We start from the raw sequence: 26,962 nt of genomic DNA on the forward strand, positions 1-26,962 counted from the left end.
ATGTGGGAGGAAACTGAAGCACTGAGAGGAACCCCATACTGTCATGTGGAGAATGTATAAACTCCTTACAGTCAGCGACGGGAATTGAACCCTGATGGTGATTGCTGGCACCGTAATAGTGTTATGCTGACCACCATACAGAGAGTGTCAGAGCTCTGAATTTACTTCCAGCACCTGAAATGCTATTGTGTTAAAACAAGTGCTGGAAAAGCTATTTAGTATAGACAGACAGAAGAGAGCTGAACATTGATTCGACCTCTGCCCCTGGCCTCGACATCTGAATCATTTTAATCTGGCTTGGCACTTAAGTTGGCTAAACACCACTTCGTTTTACAATCCAACCCAAAGTTTGCCTCAGCAATGGCCACTGCGATGACGACATTCTCAAGAGTCCAGTTTGCTGAATCCTGCAGGAGACCATAAGAATGTCCAATTCTTCAAATGGTTCAAAACCATGCCACCCAAAAGAAAATTACAGGCTTTGAATTAGAGTATTCATAGTTTAGATGAGGTATACTGTATTTAGTAGGATAGCTAATACTTTTGTGAGCTGCCTGAAAAATGTCGCCGTACACTGCCAGCGCCATCTTGCAAAGCGACTTGCTTATCTGGCACAAATCCAACATTCTAAATCTTCATTTCCTCCACCACTAGCATAACACTGCTGCAACAAAATGCACTTCAATGAATTGTCAAGGCTACCCTGACAGCACCTCCCAAAGCTGTGACGACCACCAAAGAGAGCAGATGGTAACAGGCTGATAAGAAAATAACATCACCAGCAGCCTTGTTGCTTCATGCTGCTGTGACTGTATCCCAGAACTCCCTAACCAATAGCATAATGGGAGCACTTTCACTAGTAGACCTGATGTGCTTCAAGGTGGCTCACCACCATCTTCTCAACAGAGCACATGAAGGCCTTGCTTGCAATGCTTAAGCACTCCAAAATAATTTAAAAGCAGTATATACTCCATTTCCAGAATGTGGCTTATTGACTTCATCAATAAACCAGAAAAGGAGTATAATACATAGTATGCTTATTCCATGCAATCGAGAATTAAAAGTTTAATTACATTGGATAACAATTATTTTTCCGAATTGTTGTTTCCGTGGAATTTTTTTTTTAAGTTATGATAGATGGCTTGAAGCTGAACACAAATATAATTTCAGACTACTTATTATCACATAGGAATTTGGAGAAACAAAAAATTAACTTTTATTGAATATAATGTGTTTAATTGCATAACGGTGCTGACACTTTGCAATAGTTCAACTAAACTAAAAATGTTTTGATAATGATTTTCATTTGTACTGTGTCTGAAGCTTCTAGCTTAAGTTTCCAACTATAATAGATTCCAGTTGCTCTGATACCGTTTCTCCATGACCACAATGTCCTGGTGAAAACTTTCACCATGTTCATCACTGGCACCAAGATTTGCAAGGAAGAAGTCTAAATGGGAATGTAGAAAATTAATCTTTAGTGACACGTTGCACTGTATGATTTTGTATGCTTGAAGCATGTTGTCAACCTGCTGCATGTAGTTTGGTGCTCTGTAGATGCCAAGAAAATTTTCAACAACATCCTTGAATGCCTTCCATGCAACTTCCCCTGGTCCCACTAGAAGTTCTTTGAATTGCCTGTCATTGAATATCTGTTTGATTTTTGGACCAACAACAATGCCTTCCTTAATCTTGACAACAGTTATTTTGGGAAACATCTGTCCTAAATATCAAAATTCTTCAAGGAATTTTTTTTGTGCCTGGTGACAGCAGATTCTATCCTTGCAGTCTTGATCCCTGTAATTCTGTTTTTGCCTTCGACAAACCCAGGTCTCTGAACAAGAAATTTAACTCAGATTGAGTTATCAGATGAGACTCACTCGACATAAAGCATTCAAAATCTGTATCAGTATCAGTGTTGTTTTGCAGACCTGGCTCGTGTATCATGGCCTCTTCATCTGCCTCCTCTAAACCCTTTGTCTCTGGTGGCTTTGGTACTGGAAGACCATTGTCATGTGGCACAGGTCTCATGGCTGAAGAGAGATTAGGGTATTCAACAATTTCTTGTTTTTAGCAGGGAAACCAGACACACTGGTCAGCCAGCAGCAGCAGTCTTGTCACATGATCCTTCTGCTCTCGTCATATCATCAGGACTTCCAAGTACCTCTGAGCCAAGCTCTAGAATCAATAGTGCACTTTGCACAACAAATGGAAGGAACCCAGGCTTTGTCGTGCTCGCTAATTTTACACCCAAAGTGGAGTTCATAGGCGCTTTTTTTGTTAATAAGGAGACTCATGCTTTGTCTTTGAGGTTTAAGCATACAATCGCCCAAATATAACAGTAAGTATCGCAGCTGTTGCAACAATGGCAAGATGTTTTGCTATTACAAATACTCCTGAAAATCCAATTATTTTATTATAATGATTATACACAATATGCTATGTGTGTAGAGCATGCGCATCAACATGATCATAAACCGATATACATGTAAACATAATGCCTCGAACGGTGTGAGCATGATGCTTTTAAAGCCTTGCTAAACCTGCCCTTGCATGTAGTGTCCACCCCACCTAAGCATGCCCGGGCATGCCTGGATAAGATAGAAAACTTTTCAGCTTGCATTGTGGGCAACATTTTAATTGAATTGAATTAGGAATTGAAATAACAAATATAGGAAATATCAAAAAATTGCTGCGTAATAGGGAAATTTCATGGTGATTTTCATGATCAGCAGCCCAAAATCCATAAGATATACCCAAAAGTATTTAGGAAGCAAAATCTTTGTTGTCCAGTGTTATTAAACCCTTAATCTTTCAACAAAATTCAGTGGTAATAGCACCATCTAGTGACTATTTTGATGTAAATAAAAACTACACATAAATAAACATTAACGTTTGTAATGTCAGATTGTGCTTAATATATCAGTTACTGGGGTGTAGTGACAATTGCAGATATAATAATTTCCTACAAACAAAATCATGGAATGAAATTTGCTTTTGCTGGTAAGAGAAAAAAGTTGTCCAACATAAAAGACAGGCCCCCGTTTCTCTTCAAAAAGAGCAATATGATTTTGATAGTTAATTATACAAAACTTAGCTTAACATTCCTTTCCGAGAAATGCGTCCAAGAAAATGGCGCACCGACTGCAGATCTAATTATTGTGTTGGAGTGAAGATTAATAATAAATTCAACACTTTTAAAAAAAAAACAACAAATAAAATCAAAATACATGATGAGAGTTCTATTTCCCCATCACGTCTTCTGGAATCCCCACGTTTATCAATGTATCAACTGCATTTTATTTTCTTATCTGGGGAGAAAATAGCAACTGGCACAATAAAATGACTGAAGACAGACATTTCCCCACACCCCCTCCCCCCACTGTTAGTGAAAGAGCTAAATGGTTCAATGAGTGGTACAAATATCACCAGGACTGCCAGTACACTACAGAACTATCATTTTTAGGTAGAGAACTTTAAACTACACTATTCATATTCAGAAGCACTGAAGAAATATCCTATAAAGTGCACATTTTCGAAGTTGCAAGAGGCCATTGATTTCAAATTTTCCATATCTGCTGATTCATTAGTACATAATTTCAGTTGCATTTTATTAAAATGTTCTCCGGAATGCTGGTTAATATTTTTTAAAAAATTTTTAGTCAGCTGTCTTTGACTATTTAGGAAAGGGAGTTCCCCAAGTGTATCAATATTGTTGGGGAGTTCCAAAGCAGAAAAATTTCAAAAACTCTGATTAAAAATTAGGCTGTGGTAGGGGGTAAATATTTGTTATTATATATTTAGAAGGCTCTGTTTTGAATGGCCAACTTCTCCATGTTGAGATTGTAACCCCTGCCTTAAGAAATATTAACTCTGCATCTACCCTGTAAAGTCCTATTAAGAATTTTTTTGATGTTTCAAAGAGGTCACCCACCATGCTTCTAAACTCAAGAGTTCAGGAATAATTTTATGTTCTCCTCCTGTGATAATTCTGTCACCATCGGAATCAATCCAGCGAACCTTTGCTGCACTTCCTCTGTTACAAGTTTCCCCTTCACTAGGTGGGGAAACCAGACTTGTACACAACATTGCAGAAGCAATCTCACCAGTGCTCTACATAACTGAGGCCAGCAGCAGTTGATCAAACCACCCTTCGGCTTGCTCTATCATACAATAGATTATGGTTCATCCAACACTCATCCAAATACCATTTTCCCATTCACTCCCAACAACTCTTGACCTTCATGTAGCTTAAGTACTTTTCAATGTTGGCACTGAATATATCGAATGATTCAACCCCAAAAACTGATGACTCTCTGGGCCATCCAGTCAAGATGGCGCCAGTGAACAATACTACCACGACAAATCATCTTCCAGATGGTCCTTGAAACTGTTTTTCATTTCTTTTACATTTTTTTTTAAATGTGCTTCTGGTACTGTTGGAGCCTGTGATCTACAGTTTGGTGGTGTGCTTTTGGGCTGTTTGAGCAATCTGGCGCTCTGCTATCTCCGAGAAGATTCTGGGAGGTGGGCAACCTTGAGGCCAAGAACCCATGATTGACTCCATTTCTTGCTGATCAAAGCGTCGATGAACATTGAGACAGAGGTGAGTGCGGAAGGCAAGTGAGTGTTCAGTGCCGTCTACCAGCCTCTCGCTCGCAGCTCCCAAGGGAAGGCCCCAAAGGCTCCTGCGTTCAAATGGTCTCTGTGTGTCTGTGTCCGTCTGTCTGTCTGTCTGTCTCTCTCTCTCTCACACAATGTTGTCTGGGTCTGTGGATTGTACATTGGACTCTTTCGATTTTGTATTTTTATTTTCTATGTTTCTGCTCATTCTTTCTTGTTGCTGTATGCACAATTTGTTTTTTGCGTGTGGAGGTTTGAAGTTCTTGTTGCCATTTGCATGACTTGTTTTTTTGTGCGTGGTGGGTTGATGTTCTTGTTGCCATTGTGCAATTTGTTTTTTTTTAAAAAACGTGTGGGGGGGTTGATGTTCTTCTCGAAAGGGCTCCATGGTTTTCTTGGTTTTGTGGCTGTCTGGAGAAGATGAATCTTAGGGTTGTATAATGCATACATACTTTGATAATAGATGTACTTTGAACTTGCTCTCATTGACAAATTAAAATGGGTGACCCTTTATTTTAGAATTATGCTTCCAAGTTCTAAATACCCCCACTAAAGAGAACATTCCATCAATATTCAATAACCAGAACCTGAAAATTTTAATCCATCACTTCAGCTGGTTCTCCCTTATCTATTCTGTTATTTAGTCATAGTCATAGTCATAGTCATACTTTATTGATCCCAGGGGAAATTGGTCTTCGTTACAGTTGCACCATAAATAATAAATAGCAATAGAACCATAAATAGTTAAATAGTAATATGTAAATTATGCCAGTAAATTATGAAGTAAGTCCAGGACCAGCCTATCAGCTCAGGGTGTCTGACCCTCCAAGTGAGGAGTTGTAAAGTTTGATGGCCACAGGCAGGAATGACTTCCTATGACGCTCTGTGCTGCATCTCGGAGGAATGAATCTCTGGCTGAATGTACTCCTGTGCCCAACCAGTACATTATGTAGTGGATGGGAGACATTGACCAAGATGGTATGCAACTTAGACAGCATCCTCTTTTCAGACACCACCGTGAGAGAGTCCAGTTCCATCCCCACAACATCACTGGCCTTACGAATGAGTTTGTTGATTCTGTTGGTGTCTGCTACCCTCAGCCTGCTGCCCCAGCACACAACAGCAAACATGATAGCACTGGCCATCACAGACTCGTAGAACATCCTCAGCATCGTCCGGCAGATGTTAAAGGACCTCAGTCTCCTCAGGAAATAGAGATGGTTCTGACCCTTCTTGTAGATAGCCTCAGTGTTCTTAGACCAGTCCAGTTTATTGTCAATTCGTATCCCCAGGTATTTGTAATCCCCCACCATGTCCACACTGACCCCCTGGATGGAAACAGGGGTCACCGGTACCTTAGCTCTCCTCAGGTCTACCACCAGCTCCTTAGTCTTTTTCACATTAAGCTGCAGATAATTCTGCTCACACCATGTGACAAAGTTTCCTACCGTAGACCTGTACTCAACCTCATCTCCCTTGCTGATGCATCCCTTGCTGATGCATCCAACTATGGCAGAGTCATTTACAATTCAAAGCATCTGATAGATTAGTCAAACATAATTTACTTTTCATAAATCCACACTTTCCTATCTTGTCTGGGTCCAAGCTTCCATTCCATTATTTTCATGAGTGCCAAACTGGACGCGAGTTCTCTGTTAGTCAACCGTAACCACATCCTAGCCTTGCTTCATTTTTCCCTTCTCTTGTGATTCATTCCTTTCATGATTTTTATTTCTGCTCTACACCAACATATCCCAGCCTGCCTATTATACATGCAAACCAGGCAGTTACTCTGTTCTGTCCCATGCTCAAGTTCCTTCAGGGTGACCCACAGATAACCTGTGCCCAGTGCAGCACTTTCTGGCATATCATCTGTAACTTTGTGCAAAGCAACACAAACATTTGTAGCTCTGACATCCAATAATAATTTTGTCCTTCACTAACCTTCCACCACATTCGCAATAGTGAATTAAATATCACAACTGCATTATGTACGCCCTAATGCACACTAACGACCACCCAAGAAAATAGCAAGAGAAGGTCACCTGGTCCGTCAAGTCTGTCCCATCATTCAATACAACCATGGCTGATCTGTCCCAAGCCTCACCTTTTCTTCTGTGCCATGCAATACCCACCTCCTTCACTTCCAAAACTTCTAAAGATTTATCTAGGTCCTTTTTAAATACATCCAGAGGTGTAGTCTCCACAAGTCTTAGGGGTAGAAAATTTTAGAGATTCCCTACACTCTAATACCATCAGTCTCATCCATAGTCCCAATCAATATATAGTGGCATCCTTCAACAAGCAGAAATCAGATTGCTGTTCCACAGTGCATGCTTTTTGAGGTATGTCTAGCCTGACGGTTTAAACCTCTTTGACAGGACTTCAGAGAGACTGTCTCTCACTGCTTCCCCTCTGTGATCTCTGCTGCTCTCTGACTCTTTGACAAATGCCCACCCAGACTTGGATCTATCACCTGCCAGTTTGTACTTCCTCCTCTCCTCCTCCGCTCCCCCATCTTCTTATACTAGCTTCTACCCCATTCCTTTCCAGTCCTGATGACGGGTCTTGGCCCAAAACGTCAACTGTTCATTCCCGTCCATAGATGATGCCTTACTTGCAGAGTTCCTCCAACATTTTGTGCACGTTCCTCAAGATTTCCAGCATCTACAGAATCTCTTGTGTCTTATGGGCAGTTATGCTCAATTCTCAAGTTTTAACTTATTATAAAATATGATTTTAGTTATGTTCAACACTCGCCATTTAAGCAGCAATGACAGTTGCCATCCACTTTCATGTAGTGCCTAACACTACTATCCATAAACTTCACTCTAACCGTTAGAAAACCTCTTAAAACTATCTCCTCCACAAGATTGAGGAACACGAATTATCATTATATGCTTATTTTCCTAGCCTCTGAAGCAATTCAGGAAGTTTGACAATGCTCACGGCATTACATATTTTGTCTTTTATTTTACTTCAACCTCATTCCCTAAGCTTCAGCCTGGCACTGCTGTGACCAATCTGACATTTACTGCACTGACCAGTTTTAATCTACATGCAAAATTGCCAATTGCCCAACAGACTGAAGATTGAGTAGAACAATTTGATGTAAAGGACAAAATGCCCAATTTAAATTTAATTAAGTTGCTTAGGCAAATTAGCATTTTCATAAAAGAAATACCACAATAAATGTGTATTTTTCAATGGTTCAGGAGGCAGCTTATGTTAAAAGCAGATGTAGCCAACTGGATAGAAAGATAGTTAAAGAACAAGAGAAAAGAACAAGAGTTAATGGTTATTTTTGGGTGGGGAGAATATAACCGGAGCTAAACCATAAGGTCATAAGATAAAGGAGAAAAATAAGGTCATAAGATAAAGGAGAAAAATTAGGTCATTTGGCCTATCGAGTCTGCTCCAGCATTTCATCATGGCCGATCCATTTTCCTTCTCAGCCTCAATCTCCTGCCTTCTCCCCACATCCCTTCATGCCCTGACTAACCCAAGAATATACTTAAAGACTTGTCCTCCACTAACAACCTGTGGCAACAAATTCAACAGATTCACCACTCCGGCTAAAGAAATTCCTCCACATCTTCGTTGAAAAAGGACGCCCCTCGATTCTGAGGCTGTGTCCACTGGTCCTGGACTCCCCCACAAAAGGAAACATCCTCTCTACATCCAATATATTGAGGCCTTTCAGCATTTGATAGGTTTCAATAAGGTCACCCCTCATTCTTCTCAATTCCAGTGAGTAGAGGCCCAGAGCATCAATTGCTGTTCACGTGACGAGCCTTTCAATCCTAGATTCATTTTTGTGAACCTCTGCAATGTCAGCACATCCTTTCTTAAATAAAGAGCCCAAAACTGCTCACAATATTCCAAATGAGGCCTCACAAGTACTTTATAGGCCTCAACATTACATCATTAAACCCCAGAGATCCAAATGGGGGAGTAAAAGAGGAATGGATACAAGAATCCAAATATACAACAATGTGGATATAATTGAACAAGGGAAGAGAGAATTGTAGTTTCAAATAGAGAGTGCAGGTAATTTCAGAAAGATCTGCAATAGTGTTGTTTTTGTGGAACAGAAGGCAGATCCAAGCCCTAAAAGGTAAAAACCTTATACAGAATAGAACCAGGTGCACAGATGTCAAAAAGAGAGAAGTTGAAAACATAATCCTGATTTAGAATTAAGAAAACAAAATCCTGGTGAAGAGTTTTGGCCCAAAACATCAACTGTTTATGCATTTCCATAGATACTACCTGATGAGTTCCTCCAGCATTTTGTGTGTTGCTCCAGATTTCTAAAGTTGATAACAAAGATATGCTGCTAAAAATTATACAAATCATTATGCCTCCAATGAAATATTTTGTCTAGCTGGGAAGACCTATTAGGTAAGATGACAAGATTATGAAGAGATCACAACAAAGATTCAAGAATACAGTACCAAGAATGAAGATTTTAGGTTCAAAAGATACTGTATATTGGAGAAACTAGTGTTATTTTCATCAGAACAGAGATATTGGGTACGTTTTAAGCAGATGAAAGAGAAAATACTGTCCCTGTCAATGCTTTGGTGGGCATAAACTTCATACTGTCACAACAGGAACATGGAGAGGCACCACGCTAGCACAGAGGTTAGCGCAAAGCTGTTACAGCTCAGAGGGTCAGAGTTCAGAGTTCAAGTCCAGCACATCTGTAAGGAGTTTGTACGTTCCCCCTGCAACCGTGCGGATTTCCTCCAGAGGCTCTGGTTTCCTCCCACGGTCAAAGACATATCAGTTAGTTGGTTAATTGGTCATTGTAAATTGTTCAGTCATTAGGCTTGTATTAAATAGATGGGTAACTGGGTGGCATGGTTCATTGGGCTGGAAAGGCCAGTTGCGTGCTGTATCTCAAAATAAATAAAAAAGAAAAATGGAGAGGCATTGTGGGGATTCTTATCCAAAGAGCCATGCTTAATAACTTAGGAACAATAAAAATAGGAACTCGTCAAAAACAAAATCCACAGCTCAAGTAGCAAAACGTAGTAATCAAAAATATTTTCTTACACACTGGGAACCCAGAGGCGCACTGTTTTATCTCGGGAAGCAGAAGCCAATAAATGACCAGAGGGCGAGAACTGAATCGAAAGGACTGCATCTTTGTGACCAACAAATCGATATGCTCTCATCTGTGGTTTCAAATTCCAAATCATGACACACGAATCCATAGATCCAGTTGCTGCCAAAATAAAGTAACTATTAATTTTATGTTCAAACATGCCAACATAACTTGTACAATTTTCTTGCTTCAAATGCACTTCCCTACTTTCATTTAATAAATGTACAGTAAGCAAACAACAAAAATGTTGGTACAGTGATTTCTGAGATTCCCCAACTATCTTATATTCCATACATTTGTCAATTTTGACAAGCTGAAAGTAACTGCAAAAATAGATGATGCTAAACTTATGGCTTCTGGAGATAATCCCTTATCTATTTCAGGAATATAGGCTACCTAGACTCCAAAAGTAATAATATTAGACTTCCCTTCCCTCATCCTCTGACTTACCTCTACTGGCATTGATTCATTTATTTACGTACACAGTTACTACACACACTGATTTTGACACTAACCATTAAAAACCTATTCAAGAGTGAAGGTGCTTCCGTCAAACCAATTTCTGCTCTCATCCAGCCATTGCATACAAACTGCAACTGGGAATCACTGAATATATTTCAGAGCAGGACTATTCTATAGTTTATGGAATACAAAAATTGAGCCCATTGTTCTGTTTACTTTTGCATTACTCGATGAAAGGAAAAAGAAAACCTAATGAACCCTCACTGTTGCTGCGGATTTGAGACAGAATTTTGGGATTTTCAGGTATTTAGAGTCAACCTGGTCACTAAGTGTAATAGCTCAGACATCAAATAAATCCAAACATCAGGCATGATCTCTTGTTGCTGCAACCATCAGGCAACGACGTACAGGAGCAAGACTCCCAGAAGGTTAATCCACAGGTTGAGTCTGTGGTAAAGAAAGCAAATGCAATGTTGACATTTATTTCAAGGGCAATAAAATACAAAAGCAAAGAAATAATGCTGAGGCTTTATAAGACACTAGTCAGGCTGCACTTGGAGTATTGTCAACAGTCTTGGGCCCCATATCTCAGAAAGGATGTTTTGTCATTGGAGAGTCCAGAGGACACGAGGATGATTCCGGGAATGTTTGGCAGCTTTGGGCCTATACTCACTGGCACTTAGAAGAATGCGGGGTGATCTCACTGAAACCTACCGAATGTTGAAAGGACTAGATAGGGTGGATTGGAGAGAATGTTTCCTGTGGTGGGAGAATCCAGAACTAGAGGGCACAGCCTCAAAACTGAGGGTTAGCCTTTTTGGAACAAGGGTAAGGAAGAATATTTTTAGCCAGAGAGCAGTGAATCTGTGGAATGCTCTGTCACAGACTGCGGTGGAAGCAAAGTCTGTGGATATATTTAAGGTGGAAGTTGATAAGTTTCCTGATTGGTCAGGGCATCAAAAGATATGGTAAGAAGTATGGGGTTGAGTGGGATCCAGGATTAGCTATGATGGAATGGCTGAGCAGACTCAATGGGCTGAATGGCCTAATTCTGTTGCTATGTCTTATGGTCTTACGGAGCCTTTGGTCCCACACCACCAAGTTCAGGAACAGCTACAACCATCAGACTCCTGAACCGGTGTGGATAACTTCACTCACCACAACTCTGAACTGAATCCACAACCTATAGATTCACTTTCAAGAATTCTACAACTCATGTTCTCAGTATTTATTTACACAATGTCTTCTTTTGCCCATTAGTTGTTTAGCAGTCTTTGTTATGTACAGCTTTTCAAAAATGTGATTGTATTTCTTTATTTTCCTGTAAATGCCTGCAAGAAAATAAACCTTTAAGGTATTAAATAGGATACATGTGGACAAAATAGATGAAGTATGGTGCCATCCTGTGGCCAATTCTGATTGTGCTGAACCTAGTTACTTGACACAAAAAAGGCAGTGGTAGATGACCAACCTTGTTTTGTTGTATTTCATAAAAATCCACTTTAAGGTTGTTAATTAACCATGGCTCCATTGACAGCACTTTGCTATTGACCCACCTAATACATGAGCCTTCCTTTGCCTGCTCAGGAATGATTAGCTAGGATCCAAACTATCTTCACTTTGAACAAGAAAAAAATTTAAGTTTCATAGCACCATTCATGTTTCAGGATATCCAAAAATGTCATATATTGTGTCCAGTCCTCCTGGAGTGGTCTCCTCTGCATCAGTAAGATCTAATGCAGACTGGGGAAAGTCACTTCGTTGAGCACCTTCACTCTGTTTACCATAAAAGCCAAAACCTCCCAGTTTATTATGGCATTCCTATTATTACCCTCCCTCACCTGCATATCACCCCAACTCACCTAAATCCACCTATCACCCAGCATTTTTGCTCCACACTATCTCCCCACCTTTTTATACTGGCGATCTCCACCAGTCCTGATGAAGAGTCTTGACCCAAAGTATTGACAGTCCATTTCCCTCCACAGATGTTGTCTGACCTTCTGAGTTCCTCCAGCAGTTTGTGTGTTACTTAAGGTAATTACAGTAACATCTGTGTTTTTAATTATTTTAATTAGAATTGCATCTTTGAGAGAAGACAATTTTCTAGAAAAAGTTTCATATTTTCTTAAAGCCTGTCAGAGGATTTCAGGGAATGGACAATGCACCGTGCTAGCCAAGGCCTAGTTGCTGTCTGGACCTTGCCACCAAACCTAAGGGTGTGGAGAAAAAGAAAGATCAGCTCTTCACAGCATACCCATAGATTTCTGGCTACTGTAGACAACATTCCCTAAATCCACCAAGATCTGGTAAAATGGTGCTTCTGCAATATGAGAAACACTAATATGAGTTTTTCCTGTGAAGGACATTTTCTATTAAAGGAATTACAAAAATTTAGTTTGTTATATATCCTTGTGCAAGCAGCAAGCAACAAGTTAGTAGATCTTGAGAGAAGAGATTTGAAAATGATTTCAGTAGAGTCTATTGTGCTGACATTTAAAACACAAGATATAGGAACAGAATTAGGCTATTTGGCCTATCCATTCTTCTCTGCCATTCAACTATGGCTGATTTATTTTCCCCTCTCGGGCCCATTCTCCAGTCCTCTTTCTTTAACCTTTGGTGCTTTACTAACCAATAACCTATCAATCTCTGCTTTAAATATCCCCAGTGACTTTGCCTCCACAGCTACCTGTGGTGTAAATTCCGCAGATTCACTACCCTCTGGCTAAAGTAATTCTTCTTCATCTCTGTTCTAAAGGGATGTCCTTCTATTCTGAGACTGTGCCCTCTGGTTCTAGACTCTCCCACTACTGGAAACGTCCCCTCTACATCCACTCTATCTAGGCCTTTCAATAGGTTTCAATGAGATCCCCACCTCCAATTCTTCTAAACTTCAGCAAATACATGCCCAGAGCTACCCAATGTTCTGTCTACATTAACCCTTTCATTCCCCAGATCATTTACTAACAGGACAAGGTTCAACCATGATGATTTCCCATTCATGGCACAATAAGGCTCCAATATATAGACTAGGTACTATTAGCACATGTACTCTTGGCAACACAGTGGTTCTGCTGACTGTGCATAGTCCCAGAAACTTAAGATCTAATTCTGACCACTGGTGTCAACGACATGGAGTTTGCATCTTCTCCAAATGATCACACAGGTTCTCCTTTTCAAATACCAATAAAATTATATTAACCAGCTATTGTAATTTTCCCCTCATGTGAGTGGGTGTTAAAAGACGTGTGAGAGAGAACAGGGAAATAAGTCAGATAATGGGATTGAGACTATTGCTGAGAGCTGACAAAAACCTGATGATCCAAACGGCCTTTATGCTGCAAGGAAAGACATATAACTGCCTAGTGGGGCAACTGACAATCAATCTTGGCAAGCCATTAAAGTTCCCATACTTGATCGCGTCATCATCTCTGAGGCCTGATATGATCAGTCTCTCAGAAACCTTGAAGCCGGTGGTTAGGGTAGAACACAATAGTTCCTTGGGAAAACCAGATTGAGGAGGCTGGGTCACCTGGGTGAGGGTGCCTGATATTGAAATACCTGAAACACCCAGTGATACCAGGTTACATCACTGATGATGTGTCCCAGTGAATCCTAGGATGTATCTCTACATCTTCATTAGATAAATGTCTGACTTTGTCCAGTTTAATTAGATGTATTCTGCAGGTGGTTGAACTGGTCAAATTATGAAATCTGTACAGGCTTTTATTCCAAATTGTTCTTTCTTGGTTTTAGAACTGAAGGAAAAGTCAAACAGGAATTTTGCTGATATCAATCAGTAAACACAATAATGTCCAAGTTGCATAGAATTTATAAAAGCGATGGACATGACAAGTCAATTACACTGTGAATAATACATTTATTTGTATTCTTAATGCAGCAAATCATTGGCACCGTCTATGGTGACAGCAAGATAAATTCATGATACCCAACATCAAACTGGATGGTTGCATTCTGCACAATAGATAGACATTCACTGACTTGAAAGTATAATGGGAGGGTAAATCTTGAAGAGGAAAATCGTGTTTGATATCAGCAACTTAATCTCTGAAAACTCAATCAGAAGCAAGAGAAAATCTGCAGATGCTGGAAATCCAATGCCACACACCAAAACGCTGGTAGAACACAACAGGCCAGGCAGCATCTATAGGAAGAGGTACAGTCAATGTTGCAGGCCAAGACCCTTCGTCAGGATTAACTGGCGATTCTGCCTGGCCTGCTGTGTTCTACCAGTGTTTTCTGTGTGTTACTTGGATTTCCAGCATCTGCAGATTTTCTCGTGTTTGCAACACACAAAAAATGCTGGAGGAGTTCAGCAGGCCAGACAGCACCTATGGAAAGGAGTATAGTTGACGTTTTGGGTCGAGACCCTTCAGCAGGACTCAAAGCTCAAAGTCTTTTTGATTGCACGTTCTCATTTATCTGATCCCCAATTTATGCCCTTAAGGTTGTTAACTGATAGTTTCCTCAGCATATGAAACATACCTAACTGCTTCATGTTAGAGTTAAAGTCGATACTTGTGATGGTGTCACGATGGCCTTTAAAATGCTGTTCTAATGTTGGATCCCCCTATAAAAATAAAAGTTGAACCTTAGTATCTGTATAATTCCTAGAGATTATGTAACATTTTAAATGACAATGCATATCATATCTCTATAAAATAAAGATCCATACAAGACAAATTTTCTTAATGATAATTTAATACTCTGCTCCTGCTTCAAACACCACCCATTCCCACTTACCACAAGCAAATTCCATTCAACATGCATGGAAACCAGCAATTTTTCTTCTGACCTACAAGCAGTGAGCTGCAGGAGAATGTATGCTGGTCACCGACAGTGCTCTGGCCACAATCAAATGAAGTATGTATTCGTGTGCGCGCATGTGTGTGTGCAGGCAAATGCACACGTGGCAGCTGTGCAAAGATACAAAAATTACTATAAATTCCAGAAATAAATAAATAGGCCAGAGAAAGGAATAATGAGGTAGAATGGGTTTCCTCCAGATGCTCCGTCTTCCTCCCATATTCCAAAGATGTATGGGCTAGATAGAAGCTTAATTGGTCACAACTGTAATTGGGCAGGACGGGCTCATTGGGCTGGAAGGCCCTATTCCCGTGTTGCATTTCTAAATAAAATAATTTTTTTTAAAAATGATCATCGATGAAGTTAAAGGGGCTTTTAAATAATTTTGTGGTCATCTTCAAGCCTTTGTATCTCTTGTCTGATTGCAGCAATGAGAAGACGGGAGGATCCATCTATTGTTGGAATTGGTTTATTATTGTCATACGTACTGAGATACAATGGAAAAATTTGTTTCATATACTGTCCTAAAGATCAAATCATTATAGTATACTGAGGTAGAACAATCAAGACAGAATGCAAAATAAAGTGTAACAGCTACAGAGAATGCTTTCTATGGTGCATTGATAAAAATCTAAAAGGATCAACAGGGACATGCCAAATTTCTTTAGCCTCCTGAGGGAGTAGAGCCATTCGTGATCTTTCTTGGTCAACTGTCTACTGGGTTGTATTAAATATGGCCATACAGTGCTCAACTGAAGGACATTCCTGCTTAACTGGATAGCTTACAACAGAGATAGTGACTGAGTCGAAGAAGCTTAGTGTACAAAAATATTGTAGGAAAAATTAATAGAACTGAACCTCAATAATTCCCTGGGACATGACAATTTGGACCACAAAGTTTTGAAAAAGATGACCATGGGGATAGTTGCTCCCCATGGATATGAATATATGGATATCAATAGTATTGAGCAGTGTCAACATGGATTTTTGTAAGGGGAAATCATGCCTGAGAAGTCCATTTCTTTGTTAAGTTTGAACCAGAAGAGATATAAGAGGAAGATTAAAATGGCACACAAAAAGTTACTGAACAAAATTTGAAGGCACTGGATTGAAGACAGTATCCTGACATGGGCAAACACTAGGAATTCTGCAGATGCTGGAAATTCAAGCAACACACATCAAAGTTGCTGGTGAACGCAGCAGGCCAGGCAGCACCTCTAGGAAGAGGTACAGTCGACGTTTCAGGCCGAGACCCTTTGTCAGGACTAACTATACTGACGTGGGTTAGAGCCTGGCTAACAAACAGGAAACTGCAGAAATAACCAGAATGTTTCTGGGTTGGAAGGCTGTGAATAACAGTGAGTCACAGGGATCTGTGCTAGTTCCTTTGCTGGTCACAATCCGTATTAAAGATTTAGATCACAGACCAAAAGTAATATATCAAAGTTTGCAAGTGATATTAGGGTAGAAAGAAAGAAAGATCCAGGCAGGGGGGCAATTGGGTGATTTTAGTAAGATGTGGGTAGTGTACGTAAATGGGCAACCAGATAGAATATAACATCAAAAATTATAGGCACAGCAATTTTGGTAGAATTAAAAAGCCAATATTTTCTAAATATAGGTGTTCAGAGGGAACAGAGTATCCTTTTTAAACTTGGCAGTGAAAAGCAATATGCAGGAAATGAAATCAAGCTGAAATGCAAACAGTACATTTGCCTTCAGTACTAGAGTCAATTATTAAGGACTCAAGGGGTACTTGGAAGCACATGAATCAGAATCAGGCTTATTATCACCGGCATGTGACGTGAAATTTGTTAACTTAGCAGCAGCAGTTCAATGCAATATATAATATAGCAGAGAAAAAAATAATAAATAAAAAAATAACAAGTAAATCAATTATATTGAATAGATTTTTAAAAAGAGCAAAAAAGAAGCAGTGTATATTAAAAAAAGTGAGGCAGCATCCAAAGATTGAATGTCCATTTAGGAATCAGACAGCAGTGGGGAAGATGCTGTTCCTAAATCACTGAGTATATGACTTCAAGCTCCTGCACCTCCTACCTGATGGTAACAGTGAGAAAAGTAAAAAAAAATGTCTGAAGTCAGCCTGGTTTCCTTAAGGGGAAACCTTAATCTGTTGGATTTCTTTGTGAAAATAGCAGGCCAATAGACAATGGACAGTCAGTGGATGTTGCTTGCCTGGATTTTTCAGAAGGCTTTTGACAAAGTGCTGCACATGAGGCTGCTAAACAAGATAGGAAAAGATACCAGCATGGACAGAAGAGTGGGAATAAAGAGAACCTTTTCTAGTTGGCTGCCAGTGACTAGTGTGTTCTGCAGGGATTAGTGTTGGGTCCGCTACTTTTTGTATTATATATGTTAATGATCTGGATAACAGAATTAATGGCTTTATGGCCAAGTTTGCAGATGATACAAAAACAGGTACAGGGGAAAGTCGTACTAAGGAGTCAGAGAATCTGCAGAAAAACTTAGGACATATTATGAGAATGGGCAAAGAAGTGGCAGAGGAAAGTGCATGGTCATGCAATTTGGTTGAAGAAATAAAGGCATAGGCAATTTTTAAAATGAAGAGCAAATTCCAAAATTGGAGGTGCAAAGGGACTTGGGAGTCCTAGTGCAGGATTCCCTAAAGGTTAACCTGAAGGTTGAGTTGGTACTAAGGAAAACAAATGGAATGCTGGGAGTTCATTTTGAGAGGACTAGAACATAAAAGCAAAGATATAGTGATGAGGCTTTAAAAGGCATTGGTGAAACCACATTTGGAGCATTGTGAGCAATTTTGGGTTCCATATGTAAGGAATTATGTGCTGGAATTGGATAGGGTCTAGAGGAGATTTACGAGAATAATCTCAAGAATAAAAGGGTCAATGTGGGAGGAGTGTTTGATGGTTCTGACACTGTACCTGCTGGAGTTTAGAAGCACAAGGGCGATCTCATTGAAACTTACCGAATATTGAAAGCTCAAGATAGAGTGGTCATGGAGAGTATGTTTCCAAAAATGTGAGAGTCCAGGACCAGAGGGCACAGGCTCAGAATAAAAGGATGTCCCTTTAGAACAGAGATGAGGAAGAATTTCTTTACATAGAGGGTGGTGAATTTGCAGAAATTATTGCCACAGGCATCTGCGGAGGCCAAACCATTGGGTATACTTAAAGCAGAGGTTGATAGGTTTTTGATTAGTAAGAGGATATAGGGAGAAGGCAGGAGAATGGGATTGAGAAGAAAAATAAAGCAGCCATGATCAAATGACAGAGCTGATTTGTTGGACCGAGTGCCCCATGTCATGTCTTATAGCATTCATTGCAAGAGGATGTGTATCAGGAGTAAGTATGTCTTAATGATTGGAAAGTATGTCTTAATGATTACAAGGTTGAAAAGAAAATATTTTGAGTGGGTTAACCTCCCCATCTAAAAAAAAGATACACAAGTAGTTCTGCTATAACACGGCAGCTGTGCTCCTAAAAGCGTTACACAAAACTGCATTATAAAATAGGGTTAAATTACCAGAAGTTAGAGAAATCAATGTTCATGCCATCAGGTTGGAGGGTACCCATACAGAATGTGAGCTATTGCTCCTCCAACCTGAGAGTAACCTCTTTGAGTCAATAAAGGAGACCATGGACCAACATGTCTGAATGGAAATGGAGATTGGAATTAAAATGGTTGGCCACTGGGTAACCCTGCTTTCATGGATGGAGCAAAGATGCTCAACAAAGCAATCCTCCATTCTAGCAAGACACATCAAAGTTGCTGGTGAACGCAACAGGTCAGGCAGCATCTCTAGGAAGAGGTACAGTCGACATTTCAGGCTGAGACCCTTCGTCAGGACTAACTAAAGGAAGAGTTAGTAAGAGATTTGAAAATGGGAGGGGGAGGGGGAGATCCAAAATGATAGGAGAAGACAGGAGGGGGAGGGATGAAGCCAAGAGCTGGACAAGTGATTGGCAAAGGGGATACGAGAGGATCATGGGACAGGAGGCCCGGGGAGAAAGACGGGGGGGGGGGGTGGAACCCAGAGGATGGGCAAAGGGTATAGTCAGAGGGACAGAGGGAGAAAAAGGAGAGTGAGAGAAAGAATGTGTGTATAAAAATAAATAACAGATGGGGTACGAGGGGGAGGTGGGGCATTAGCAGAAGGTAGAGAAGTCAATATTCATGCCATCAGGTTGGAGGCTACCCAGACAGAATATAAGGTGTTGTTCCTCCAACCTGAGTGAGGCTTCATCTTTACAGTAGAGGAGGCCGTGGATAGACATGTCAGAATGGGAATGGGATGTGGAATTAAAATGTGTGGCCACTGGGAGATCCTGCTTTCTCTGGCGGACAGAGCATAGGTGTTCAGCAAAGCGGTCTGCCCGTCTGCGTCGGGTCTCGCCAATATATAGAAGGCCACATCAGGAGCACCGGACGCAGTATATCACCCCAGCCGACTCACAGGTAAAGTGTCGCCTCACCTGGAAGGACCGTCTGGGGCCCTGAATGGTGGTAAGGGAGGAAGTGTAAGGGCATGTGTAGCACTTGTTCCTCTTACAAGGATTCTACTCCAGATCTCACCAATGTAGTGGAGGGCCCTTACATCAGATACAATAGACAACCCCAACAGATTCACAAGTGTTGCATCACCTAGAAGGACTGTTTGGAGCACTGATTAGAGGTGAGGGTGGAGATGAAAGGGCAGACTTCTGCTTCCAGGGATAAGTGAAAGGAGAGAAATTAGTGGCGAGAGACGAATGGACAAAGGAATCATAGAAGGTGCAATTCCTGAGGAAAACAGAGAGTGGGGGAAGGTAAAGGGGCTTGGTGGTAAAATCCTGTTGAAACATAGAAAACCTACAGCACAATACAGGGCCTTTGGCCCACAGAGATGTGCCGAACATGTATTTACCTTAGAAATTACTTAAGGTTACCCATAGCCCTCTATTGTTCTAAGCTCCATATACCTATCCGGGGGTCTCTTAAATGACCCTATTGTATCCGTCTCCACCACCGTTGCCGGCAGTCCATTCCATTCACCACCTCTGCGTAAAAAAAACTTACCCCTGACATCTCCTCTGTACCTTCTTCCAATCACCTTAAAACTGTGCCTTGGGAAAAAGCCTCTGGTTGTAGTCCCACCCAACCTCAGTGGAAAAAGCCTGCTTGCATTTACCCTATCTATCCAGGCAGCATCAATCTCCTCTGCACCCTCTCCAATCCAGGCAGCATCCTGGTCAATCTCCTCTGCACCCTCTCTAATCCAGGCAGCATCCTGGTCAATCTCCTCTGCACCCTCTCTAATCCAGGCAGCATCCTGGTCAATCTCCTCTGCACCCTCTCTAATCCAGGCAGCATTCTGTTGTCAATCTCCTCTGCACCCTTTCTAAAGCTTCCACATCCTGCCCTTAGAGGGGACCAGAAACAAACACAATACTCCAAGTGCGAGTCTAAACAGAGTTTTGTAGAGCTGCAACGTTACCTCGCGGCTCTGGAGCTCAATCCCCCGACTAACGAAGGCCAACACAGCGCACACCTTATTAACTTGCACGGCCACTTTGAGAGACCTATAGATGTGGACCTCAAGACTCCTCTGTCCTCCACACTGCTAAGAGTCCTACAATTAACCCTGAACTCTGCCCTTCCAGTTCCACCTTCCAAAAGTGAACTACTTCACACATTTCTGGATTGAACTCCTTCTGCCAGCTCTTGGCCCAGCTCAACATCTAGTTGTAATCTCTAACAACTTCCTGCACTGCCCACAACACCGCCACCCTTCATATCATCTGCAAACCTACTAACACGACCTTCCAAGTTCTCATCAAAGTCACTTTTTTAAAAAATCACCAAGAGGAGAGGTCCCGGAACAGATCCCTGAGGAGTACCTCTGGTCACTGACCTCCAGGCAGAATACGAACCATCTACAATAGAGAATGACCTGCTGAATGTAGATGCTCAGGAGGTTGTTGGTGAGGACAACAGGAACCCTATCCTTGTTAAGGCGGGGTGAAAGCAGATGTCCAGGAAACAGAGGAGATGCGGGTGAGGGCAGCATCAATGGTGCGGGGAGGGAAACCCCTTTCTTTGAAGGAGGAGGACACCCTAAGTCCTAGAAAAGAAAGTCTCATACTGGGAACAGATGCAGCAGAGATGAAGGAACTGAGAAAACGGGAAAGCACGCTTAGAGGAGACAGTGTGGAAAGAGGTATAGTCAAGTCAAGTCAAGTCACTTGTTACTGTCATTTAGACCATAACTGCTGGTACAGTACACAAAAAACGAGACGTTTTTTCAGGACCATGGTGCTACATGAACAATACAAAAACAATACAGATTGCCGTGAGAGTCAGTAGGTTCGTAAAAGATATCAACAGATTGCTTGTCTCCAAGTGATGGAGATTCAGAAATTGAGAAAGGGGAAAGAAGCGTCAGAAATGGACCATGTGAATTCAAGGACATCGATGCAAGATGATCTGTATTAGAGCGAGAAGGAGTTGGGAGATTAGGAGAACAAGAGAGTTTTTTTTTAAGCAACAAGCGTTTATTTAGGCAAGGGAGACGCGGTGAAAGTTGGCCGGACATACAGTAGGAGAAAGAGGGAAGTAGGAATTGCTCAAAGCAATCCCAATATTGCTTTAAGGAGAGAGCTGGTCAGCTGAAACCGAGATGCCAGGAGTGCGTTTGAATTCCAGAAGAATCGCCAAGTCGTGAGCACTGTTGGCTAAGGGCAACAGAGCCTTACACTTTCTGGACATGGATGGGTGACAGAAGATTTGCATTAAACAGAAGATTGTATTCTTAATGTCAGGCTAATGTATTGGATTGCAGTCTGTCTGTGGGGGGAAAAAACACAAAGCAAAGCCAGGTTGGGCTATGTTATTAATCTATTAGGTAGAGTCAACGTGGGCTCACCGGGCCAGACTCCACCTCCGGCCGCTTGAAAAGCAAGACCGCTGCAGCAACCCGAGCAGTCCAGGCCAGAGTGGCGGGCTCAGAAACAAATCGGGCCCGGGCAAACGGCTCTGGAACAGGTTAACAAAAGAACGGAAACTCACCATTACAGAAGTCATGGTGCTCGTACAAAGTTGAGAGCTAATGTGGAGGCACGCCGCCTTCGCTGGGCCCAACGCCGCCGCGTCACCCTGGTTACCAGCGCCGTCGGCACCCAGGGACCGCGAAACGCGCCGCCATCGCCACTCGGTACCGCCCCTCTGCTTAAAGGGAGAGTGTCGCCCTGCCCCTCCATTAAAGGCAAGCAGTTTCGCCGACAGGATCATTAATGAGTCTTAAAACAGGTCATTCTAACAGTAGGTCAGATTTACTGTTGGAAGTTCGTCAAACGTTATTTCCTGCACAAATTTTGTCTTATGTGTTTGCTGCTTATGGGTCCCTGCACATAGAGGTGTTGGGAGGAATGCATGGGTTGATTGTTTAGCTAAGAAAGCTGTTAAAAATTCCGTAGTGGATATAGACCTACCACATAACACATCTGAAACTGAGGAGTGGGTAGAGTTAAGAATTAAGGGGTTTTGGCAAGACTTGTCGGATAAAGAAGGGACATCTTTATAGAATACATAAAACTGTTGAGTTTCTGGGAGATGGGGGTAAAACACGAACGGAAGGAATTATTTTGACATGACTTAGAAATGGGCATAATTATTCCTTATGCCTTGTTGGAAAACATCATGCTGGGTTGTGTAGGTTTTGTCATCATTATGAACAGTTGAACATTGTGAAGCATATAAGGTTGAAATAAAACAAATGCAGGCTTCATTACAATCTTTGGGGGGTTGATAGTTTTCATTTAAAAACTTTTAAGTTATCACATAAATTAAGAGTGACATAAATTTAATTTACAGAATTGTCTTTCACTACTTACAATCTACAGGGCTTTTGGGGGGTAATATAGCTTTCATTTGAAAGAGAAGAAGTAAGGCTTTTTTTCTCCAATTCTCTACACCCACTCCAGTCCAATTGGTGGCGGTAATGCACCTTTAAGCTGGACTGCCATAAAAAGTAAGACAGATCCTAAGGGGAGTTAGGGGAGGCCGTGGCTGACAAGGGAAGTAATAGACAACATAAAAATAAAAGAGAAGTATAACATAGCAAAGATGAGTGGGAAGCCGGAGGATTGGGAATCTTTTAAAGAGCAACAGAAGGTAACTAAAAAGGCAATACGCAGAGAAAAAATGAGGTACGAAGGTAAACTAGCCAAGAATATAAAGGAGGATAGTAAAAGCTTCTTTAGGTATGTGAAAAGGAAAAAAATAGTTAAGACCAAAATTGGGCCCTTGAAGACAGAAGCGGGTGAATTTATTATGGGGAACAAGGAAATGGCAGACGAGTTGAACAGGTACTTTGGATCTGTCTTCACTAGGGAAGACACAAACAATCTCCCAGATGTAATAGTGGCCAAAAGACCTAGGGTAATGGATGAATTGAAGGAAATTTATATTAGGCAGGAAATGGTGTTGGATAGGCTGTTGGGTCTGAAGGCTGGTAAGTCCCCGGGACCTGATGGTCTGCATCCCAGGGTACTTAAGGAGGTGGCTTTAGAAATCATGGACGCATTGGTAATCATTTTCCAATGCTCTATAGATTCAGGATCAGTTTCTGTGGATTGGAGTGTGGCTAATGTTGTCCCTCTCTTCAAGAAGGGAGGAAGAGAGAAAACAGGGAATTATAGACCGGTTAACCTAACGTCGGTGGTGGGAAAGATGCTGGAGTCAATTATAAAAGATGAAATTACGACACATCTGGATAGTAGTAACAGGATTGGTCCGAGTCAGCATGGATTTATGAAGGGGAAATCATGCTTAACTATTCTTCTGGAATTTTTTGAGGATGTAACTATGAAAATGGACAAGGGAGAGCCAGTGGATGTCGTGTACCTGGACTTTCAGAAAGCCTTTGATAAAGTCCCACATAGGAGATTAGTGTGCAAAATTAGGGCACATGGTATTGGGGGCAGAGTGCTGACATGGATTGAAAATTGGCTGGCTGACAGAAAACAAAGAGCAGCAATTAATGGGTCCCTTTCGGAATGGCAGGCGGTGACCAGTGGGGTACCGCAAGGTTCAGTGCTGAGACCACAGCTGTTTACAATATATATTAATGATTTAGATGAGGGAATTAATAGTAACATTAGTAAATTTGCCGATGACACAAAGCTGGGAGGCAGTGTGAAATGTGAGGAGGATGTTATGAGAATGCAGGTTGACTTGGATAGGCTGGGTGAGTGGGCAAATGCATGGCAGATGCAGTTTAATGTGGATAAATGTGAGGTTATCCACTTTGGTGGTAAGAATGGGAAGGCAGATTATTATCTAAATGGAGTCAAGTTAGGAAAAGGAGAAGCACAATAAGATCTAGGTGTTCTTGTGCATCAATCACTGAAAGCAAGCATGCAAGTACAGCAGGCAGTGAAAAAAGCTAATGGCATGCTGGCCTTCATAACAAGGGGAATTGAGTATAAGAGCAAAGAGGTCCTTCTGCAGCTGTACAGGGCCCTGGTGAGACCACACCTGGAGTACTGTGTGCAGTATTGGTCTCCAAATTTGAGGAAGGACATTCTTGCTATTGAGGGAGTGCAGCGTAGGTTCACAAGGTTAATTCCCGGGATGGCGGGACTGTCATATGTCGAAAGGTTGGGGCGACTGGGCTTGTATACTCTGGAATTTAGAAGGCTGAGAGGGGATCTTATTGAAACATATAAGATTATTAAGGGATTGGACACACTGCAGGCAAGAAGCATGTTCCCGCTGATGGGTGAGTCCAGAACCAGAGGCCACAGTTTAAGAATTAGGGGTAGGCCATTTGGAACGGAGTTGAGGAAAAACTTTTTCACCCAGAGAGTGGTGGGTATATGGAATGCTCTGCCCCAGAAGGCTGTGGAGGCCAAGTCTCTGGATGCTTTCAAGAAAGAGATAGATAGAGCTCTTAAAGATAGCAGAATGAAAGGTTATGGGGATAAGGCAGGAACTGGATACTGATAGTAGATGATCAGCCATGATTACAGTGAATGGCGGTGCTGGCTCAAAGGGCCGAATGGCCTACTCCTGCACCTATTGTCTATTGTCTAATTATTCATTCACAAAATGTACACCTTTCAACATTTGATGTACATCCCTTTCTGATCCTGGGAGGATGAGGACAAGCCGTCATTTTGGATCATTGCAATCTGTATGGCGAAGCTCCTGTTTTTGAAGGAAGGATTTCCAGGATTTAGCAATGGTCAGGATATGTGATTCTGGTCTCACTGAGAACTCTTGATCTTTGGAATCATACACAGCTCCTGTTCTCGCTCATCTTGGCTGTGGTTTCGTTCCTATACTAAGCTGGAAGATGCATGCTTTTTCAGTAAAATATTTGGAAATAGATCTCCACATTGCACTTCTTCAACAAAAATAACAATGTTTTCAACTTTATTAAAACTCAATATTGTGTTTATTATCATGTGTATAAGTACAGGTATGCCAAAGGGCAACCAGATACTTGCAGAGGCAATATAGGCACATAGCATCAGATACAGAGCTGCGGCTCAAAAAGACTGTGTCCATCATTAAGGATCCTCATCGGCCAGGACGTGTCCTCTTCTCATTGCTACCATAAGGAAGGAGGGACAGTAGCCCGAAGGCACACACTCAATGATTCAGGAAGAGCTTCTACCCTTCTGCAGGCAGATTTCTGAATGGATATTGAACCCACGAACACTAAAAATTACTTTTGCTTTACTTATTTAACTATTCAATAGATATAATACAGTAATCCACAGTTTTTTTCCCTCTATTATTATGTATTGCATTATACTGCTGCCGCAAAGTTAACAAATTTCACGACATATGCTGGTGATATTAGCCCCGATTCTGAGTCTGATAATCAATGTTCATAGGAAAACATATTAAATATAAAAATATACAATATTTACAGTACAAGGAAGTAAACAATTAGGACAAAAAGTGACAAAGTCCATTATGGAAACAATATTCTTGTCATTACCGGCAATTGATCATTTTTATTTATATTTTACATCATGGTACCATTGTACAAGACATTGTTGAAACCTTATTTGGAGCCTTTGCATGCATTTCTGGTCACCTAGTTCTAGGAAGGATGTCATTAAGCTGGAAAGGATGTAGAAAATATTCACAAATATGTAAGTGGGATAAGAGGCCTTGAGTTATCAGGAGAGAGTGGATATATTGTGTTTTTTTTTCCTCCAGGATGTAAGAGGATGAAGCTGACCTTACAGAAGTATGTTGAATCACAAAGAGCACAGATGAAGTAAATTATTACTGTCTTTTTTCCAAGGTAGGGCTGTCTGAAAGTGGAGAACAGAGCTTTAAGGTGACAAGGGAAGGTTTAAATGGGGACCTAATGAATGGATAACTTTTCCACTCAGAGGTGGCATGGGCATGGAATGAGCTGCTAAAGGAAGTGATGGGGCAGGTATATCAACAACACTTAAAAGATATTTGGAGAGGTACATGGGTAGGAGATGTTTACAGGGATAGGGGTTAAACACAGCAAATGGGATTAGCTCAAGTAGGCAACTTAGTCAGCATGGATGAAATGGACAGGGAGGCGTGTTTTGAAGCTGCATAGCTCTTTGAGTCTACGATTGGACCATATCGTCATGAACTCTGCCACAATTTTTAACAGGTTAAATCCAGATCTTAAAACATTCACTGTCCAAGATGATGCTGTAGGGTAATGTAAGAGTGGAAACATATGCGTAGCTCACAACCACCAACATTGAGTTGGGTTTCACTTTAAAAGGCTAGTCTGATGTGATGACATAATGACGTGAAGTTTTTTACCATGCTTTATGTTCTGTGTCTGGTTTACAGTAAAGTGAGTTGTTACGGTTTCCCTTAAACTTAAAATGCCTCTGTCATTTTTTCACAGAAACCTACATTGGTGACCCTGATGCTCTAGGACAATTC

General features: G+C 41.2%; 1 protein-coding gene across 3 annotated transcripts in view; it reads right to left on the reverse strand.

Moving 5' to 3' along the window:
• LOC134356929 (POC1 centriolar protein homolog A-like) overlaps nucleotides 1-22,211 on the reverse strand; it is a 151,583-nt gene extending 129,372 nt beyond the window's left edge. For 2 of the 3 annotated variants that reach the window (XM_063068181.1, XM_063068179.1), the window contains exons 1-3: nucleotides 22,073-22,211; nucleotides 14,705-14,789; nucleotides 9,682-9,853 (exon numbers count right to left, since the gene is read on the reverse strand). In XM_063068181.1, coding sequence (XP_062924251.1) covers nucleotides 9,682-9,853; nucleotides 14,705-14,789; nucleotides 22,073-22,087 — 272 coding nt within the window. In that variant the 5' untranslated portion in view covers nucleotides 22,088-22,211. The remainder of the gene's footprint in view (nucleotides 1-9,681; nucleotides 9,854-14,704; nucleotides 14,790-22,072) is intronic. The other variant, XM_063068180.1, reaches the window with a different exon arrangement.
• Nucleotides 22,212-26,962: the final 4,751 nt, after the last annotated feature.

The sequence above is a fragment of the Mobula hypostoma genome, chromosome 15 (genome assembly GCF_963921235.1).
Source record: "Mobula hypostoma chromosome 15, sMobHyp1.1, whole genome shotgun sequence".
In the NCBI taxonomy this organism is placed as follows: domain Eukaryota; kingdom Metazoa; phylum Chordata; class Chondrichthyes; order Myliobatiformes; family Myliobatidae; genus Mobula; species Mobula hypostoma.